The 6,000-nt window shown below is 39.0% G+C and overlaps 1 protein-coding gene across 2 annotated transcripts in view; it reads right to left on the minus strand.

The window, feature by feature from the left end:
• JAG2 (jagged canonical Notch ligand 2) overlaps positions 1-5,235 on the minus strand; it is a 42,502-nt gene extending 37,267 nt beyond the window's left edge. For both annotated transcript variants that reach the window (XM_033515175.1, XM_033515174.1), the window contains exon 1: positions 5,088-5,235. In XM_033515175.1, coding sequence (XP_033371066.1) covers positions 5,088-5,220 — 133 coding nt within the window. In that variant the 5' untranslated portion in view covers positions 5,221-5,235. The remainder of the gene's footprint in view (positions 1-5,087) is intronic.
• Positions 5,236-6,000: the final 765 nt, after the last annotated feature.

Genomic DNA, 6,000 nt, shown 5'->3' on the forward strand with positions numbered 1-6,000 from the left:
CAGCCCCTCCAATATTAAGAGAAAATAACAGTTACAGAAGTATCAGGCTCTCCAAAGTATCTTGCTCTCTTGGCATCTATTTCTAAGCTTGCTTCTATAAAAATGTTTCCGCTTGAAATTAAAAAATACTGAACTTAAAAATAATCCCTTCTAACTTGGCATTGAAAGGTACTCCAGTTATTAAGACCTCACAGTATCTCCCTGCTTTATCAATAAAAGTGGTATTGCCATGTACAAGCTGTAAGTCACACTTGCTTGCACTAGACTTCATAAAATACATCATGGCTGGCCAGGACACACTGAAGCCTATCCCTCTTCTTTAACTCTCATTCCCTTGCATGGGCTCCTCCATCACCCAGCAGCACGTGCACAGACAGAAAAGGCTGTCTGCATTTCACATTTTACCAGCAGGATATTTATCACACCAGTCACCATTGAAAGTTTAATGATTAGACAGAATCACAGAACATTTTAGGTTGGAAAAGACCTTTAAGGCCATCAAAGCCCAGCCACTAACCCTGCACTGCCAAGACCACCACTAAACCATGTCCCCAAGTGCCACATCTACATGTCTTTCAAACACCTCCAGGGATGGTGACACCACCATTTCCCTGAGCAAATCTCAGCATCCTTTAATAACCTTCTTTTCCTCCAATGACTATTGATCTGAAAAACTATAAAGGAAAACATGCTGAATCACCAGATGGTCAAGGAAAATTGAACAAATAGCAAATATATATTACAGAGCTCCTTTCCTGTTATAAGTAACATAGGCTCCTTATAAACAGCTGCAGCAGCCACTGCTGTCAAAGTGTTTCCTCAAAGTGCATCAGATGGACTGAAGAACACTCATTTTAAGAGATTAAAGGAGTGGCTTATATAATAAAATTCTTATCAGGCATCTTCAGGCTAATGGAGATTCATCAGATCCACTTAACTGGAACAAGCATTACAGCTAGGGCAAATATACCTATGCAGAACAGATCTCTTGATACCAGGGGGTCAGGAACAGGGGAAATAACTCAAAAGTGTTCTTTTTATCTTTTTGAATACTCAAACTTTATCTTCACAAGCTCCTCTGAAAAGGAATGTATTCAGAGTCTTAAGGGGTTTTCCTCAAGCTTGTATCAGTGTAAGCAAGGTTTAACATCCTAAATAAACAAGCCAAATAATTTACCCTGAGCCACAAAAGGCATGAAGGAATCAGCTCCAAGCCATTTCATTTCTAATACTAAACTTAGGTACCAGAGGAAGTATGAGAGCTCTGTTTAACTTAAGATTTAACACTGATCCAAGGTAGAAGGTGCATCTCCCAGAGAGATCTGTAAACACAGGGAGGAACGTGTTTGTCAAGGTTTCTCCTTCCTCCCCCACAATACCAAAGTGTGTCTGAAGATATTCAGCCTCTCTCACCTAACTGTTTTGATGAGACGAGTTTCCTCCCTGCATCTGACTTTGCCATAGAAGTAGGTCTTAGGGATTCACACTTCTTTAGCCCTCAGTAAAGGCATAATTGAATTTGTTTGGTTATTGGTCAAGAAAGCATCATTCATTACTCAAACTTACTTACAATACAAACAGCCCCCAAGCAATTTTCTTGATTATTGGATTTTCTACAAGCCTCTCTAGAAAAGCAGATAGTAGTAGAGATGCTTGCATAAAAGAAATGATGGCTAAAAGGTAGGTCTTTAATTAATGTTCCCAGAGCATCTGATTTTCAGAAGAGAAAGCCTTATCTGAAGAGTATCTAACTGTGATATACAAATAAGAACACAGTCCATCAGCACCCTGACCCTTGGCAGAGGTCAGACACTCCCAACAAGCCGAAAGGGCTGTACAAAAGGTGATGCTGGTAGTTGTTTGTAAAGGAGCACAGTGGCATCACATGAACTTCACATCCAAAGGAGCAGGAGGTGTCCTCTCTCAGGAAGCATATTCTCTTCAGCATGTTTTTGAGCACTGTGGACAGATTAGTCTCCTACAGATTAATGGGAAGGAGGAAAGCAACCACTGCATCCCTGCAGTAGACAAGAGTCAAATGGAAAGTTACTTCACATATGAAGATGCCAGCTTGCTTTGTCAAGGCAGGTCTTGGGCATTGCCAAGACCTCTGCTACGTCTGCCAAGTCAAGTGACTTACCTGGAAAGTGGAACTGCTGTGACAGATGCCAGCGAGCAGGCCCTCTGCAGTGACTTTGTATCTAAGCCAGTTTCCTCTCCCCCTCTTCCATCCTCCCAAAGCAAACAAGTGGTAACACTACGCTGCCAGAAGTTTACCCCCGAGCCAACCCTGCTACACCCAGGAGGAGAAAAACACAGGAGCAGTTCAGGAATCAGGGCTGAAGGATTCTCTAATAATTTGTACAGGGGAAATATTTGTCATGGCAGACTTGCTCTTGAGATGGTACTTCACAGGTCAGCTCTGAGTCCTGCTGCCTTCACTGAGTGCAAGAAGAATGCAGGATGCTCAGACACAGAGGGAGGGAATGACAAATGAATCCTCAAGTTGTTCATTGGAAGCCGCTCTTTCTAGGTTTTAAGAGAGGATTTTTGTTTCCTTGTTGTTCTGTTTGGGTTTTGTTATTTTTGTTGCTGTCATTGTTTTGTTTTTATTTTGTTGGGGAGGTTGTTTTGTTTTGGATGGGGGGTTTTGGGCTGTTTTGGTTTTTAATACCCACTTGACAATCCAAGCTGGAACACAGACTGTACACTTAACTTTCAGCCTTACTCATCCCCATTTAAGGAAAGCAAAACCTGACTCTAGAACTAATTAATCAGCTTATAAACAGACTCTGGCAATTACTTTGATTAATCTATCTTACAGTAGCAACAGAAGATACATGTAACCTGATCCCCAGATCAGCCCAGTGCTCAGGATTGACAGGGAGTTAGGCTTTCCACAGACATTCACTTCACCCCTCCAGGACCTGATACTCTTTGCTCTCTGGAGGAGCTGCTGTATTCCCTTTCCTCTTCTCTAATGTGAAATTTTACTGATCTGTGCCTGTTTGGCAGTTCAGTGGTGCTTGCAAAAATACAAGTGAAGCATCTTTGCATCTTGACAGATTCACAAGGCAAAACCTACTGGAGGACTCAGACTTACAGACAAAATCCCTCAAAAAAAAAAAAAAGGAAAACCTTTAACATTAAGGAATTCTATAGGATCTTATATGCAAATATAAATTGAAGCATGGCAAAGCAACATATCTCTATCACAAAATCAGAAAACAGACTACAGAAACATTTAACCAAGACAAGCACTTAGCTAGTCTCCTGCCAAATTACAAGCTAACAAAGCCTTCCTAAATTCACCTGATAAGCCTTCAAGGTTTCAGCTGCAATATAACTTTGCAGTACCTCTCTCTGGCAGCCTAAATTAAAGGGAAGTTCACTTTCCATCAGCAGTTTCTCATAGAGCTAAACTGTAATCTGACACTTATATACTCTCCCACAGTTCATAGAAACTGTTAATTTAAGGAGATGGCACATTGGGCCTCCAGAAGACACTCTATATCCTGTTGGCCTGAGGTTCAGGGGGAAAAAAAAGAATGCAAGTAAAGAGATTTGTTAGAGCTTGTTAAACTAAAAAGCATAACAAAGACCTAACAGAAGCCTGAGGTGACTGTCCTCTTATCAAGTGTCTTTAGAAGAAATCTGGGGTTTAAAGCTACAGATTTGCAAGAGGATTCTGCAAATTCTAAGAAATAAACAGAAAGTTACAATACTCTTATTTACTAAGAAGTTAATTAAAAAATGAAATCCAGCACTTGAATGCATACAGATGAATGGCAGGATAGGCTCTCTTCATGTTCAGTCCTTTCCATCTCATGAGTTGATTTGCCCTCTGTAACTAGGGCATGAATACTCTAAATATTTGTTGTACTAGCTGCCCCTAGATAAATTATTCCCAACCTGAATATCATTTCAATTAATTAATATCACACAGTATATTTGAAACAAAGCATTCAAAAGGATTCCTCCAATCAGTTACTCTGAGTTATTCAAGATTCAGGCTTACTCTGCTCAGCACACAAGATCTCATTTTGAATACCATACCCAGCTTTAGGAAGTGCCATTCAAGAAGGCTGTGGACAAACTCAACTGAAAGGTTGCAACAGCATTAATATCAGTGATGTAAAGAAAACACAGCAAATAGAAAAAGGCTAAAGGAGCTGTTAAGACAAAATAAGTTTAATTCTAACAGAAGAAGGCTTCAGGAACAAACTAAAAAGTCATCATTGCTCATACTGATACAGAATCTGATGATGACTTGGGAAATATATAACCCCTTCATTATCTTAATGTTCAAACACTTACCTTCCTCTACATTGACCCCAACTGAAATGAAATAGTCCATCAATAACCATAATGCAAACCTGAGGTTCATTTTTTTCTTATAGACAGAAGCACTGGTTATTTTAAGACATATTTGTAAACCATTTACAAAGAGCAGGTTCAAGCTGGAGTCTTGCTTTAGCAGCATTATGGCAATCAGCACCTTGATATGGTTTTGGAGTATTTATAAAATCATCTTGCTTTCACTTCAGATCAATAACCCAGCTTTGACAGTATTAGCATTTACAGACTGAAAATGCAAGGTAAGCTCGAGTACTTAAGGAGAAACAGAGAAGGGATCACACCAAGATTTAGAACAACGTCATCAAAAATATGAAGTACACTTTTTATTGCAGAGATCTAGTACTTGTACTAGATCTAGATATCTAGAACAAAATATTGCTCAGTGGGATCACAGGCAGACTGAGGGGAATTTGAAGTGCAACTCTACAGATTATCTTCCTTTTTTTTTTAAAGAAAAAAGGGCATAGCATTTTTAGAGCTAATTACCAGGAGTCATGTGTTAATTACACTCTTTATTTTCAAATGTCCTGTCTTTTTTCTATAAAGCAATAATTTTTCACAGTTCCTAACCCAATACTCACTGTTTGGATTTGTACATGCCCTTTTTACTCAGATAACAGGTTTGCCTACAGCTGATTTGGAGGGATGGCTGACTGAAGCAGGATACAATATTCCCCCTCCCCAATTTGCACAGAAGTAAAAACTCCAACCTTTGCATAAATACTCACCAGCTTTTGTATCGTTATCCCAATCCCATGCTTCTAATATTAATGTGAACGACCTCTGGAAAAAAAACAAGACACCAATTAGACAGTAATAAACTGTTATAACCAGACAAACTGATTTGAAATAAAAAGACATTACTGCTACAAGAAAGCCAACTGAAAGCGGTAGAAAGTTTAACTTCTCTATTGTCATGTGAAAGCCCTTGAAAGCATCTTCTCAAATACAACAGCATTAAAAAATTGTGGGACAAGCCATGCTAAGAGCAAAACAAAAACATTCCATGCACACACAGACATACATTGAGGACTGAATTATTATTACTCTCTCCCCACTGCATCTAGTTCTCAGCCTTGCTTAGCCACAGAAATCCTTTTCAGAAGCAGCCCTAAAAGGTTTAAATGAAATGAGGTTCTGAACCTTGGGAAACAGCTGGGATATTTAAGACTTGAACAACTGAACCACCACCCCTAAAAAGGAGTGAGAGCTATCATTTAAGAAAGCACATGAAAAATAAGTCTATACCAGATCAGAAAAACATATCTAAAGAAGGAATACACATTTCATCCTGCATCTATCAAAAAATTTAGACTTCTGTCTCATGAAAGGGCAGCATAAAAAACAGATCTAAAAAAGACACAGCAGAAACAATTACTACAGTAAGCACACCTGGTACTGTACTTTCCCCTGAGGAAAGAAAAAAACCCATGATTTCAGACAGCTCCTAAATGATTTAGAAAAAACATGAAGGCTTTACTGCACTAAACCAAGGCTTCAGGCATTTTCCTTCGTTTATGATCAAATATGTAGGACAGATGTTGATATTCAAACACTAAACTTCTTTTCTAAGTAAGTTATACATAGATAATTTTAAACTGCTTTGAGTTGAACAAGAATAGCTGTCAAACCATTCAACTT

Source organism: Parus major, chromosome 5 (genome assembly GCF_001522545.3).
Source record: "Parus major isolate Abel chromosome 5, Parus_major1.1, whole genome shotgun sequence".
In the NCBI taxonomy this organism is placed as follows: domain Eukaryota; kingdom Metazoa; phylum Chordata; class Aves; order Passeriformes; family Paridae; genus Parus; species Parus major.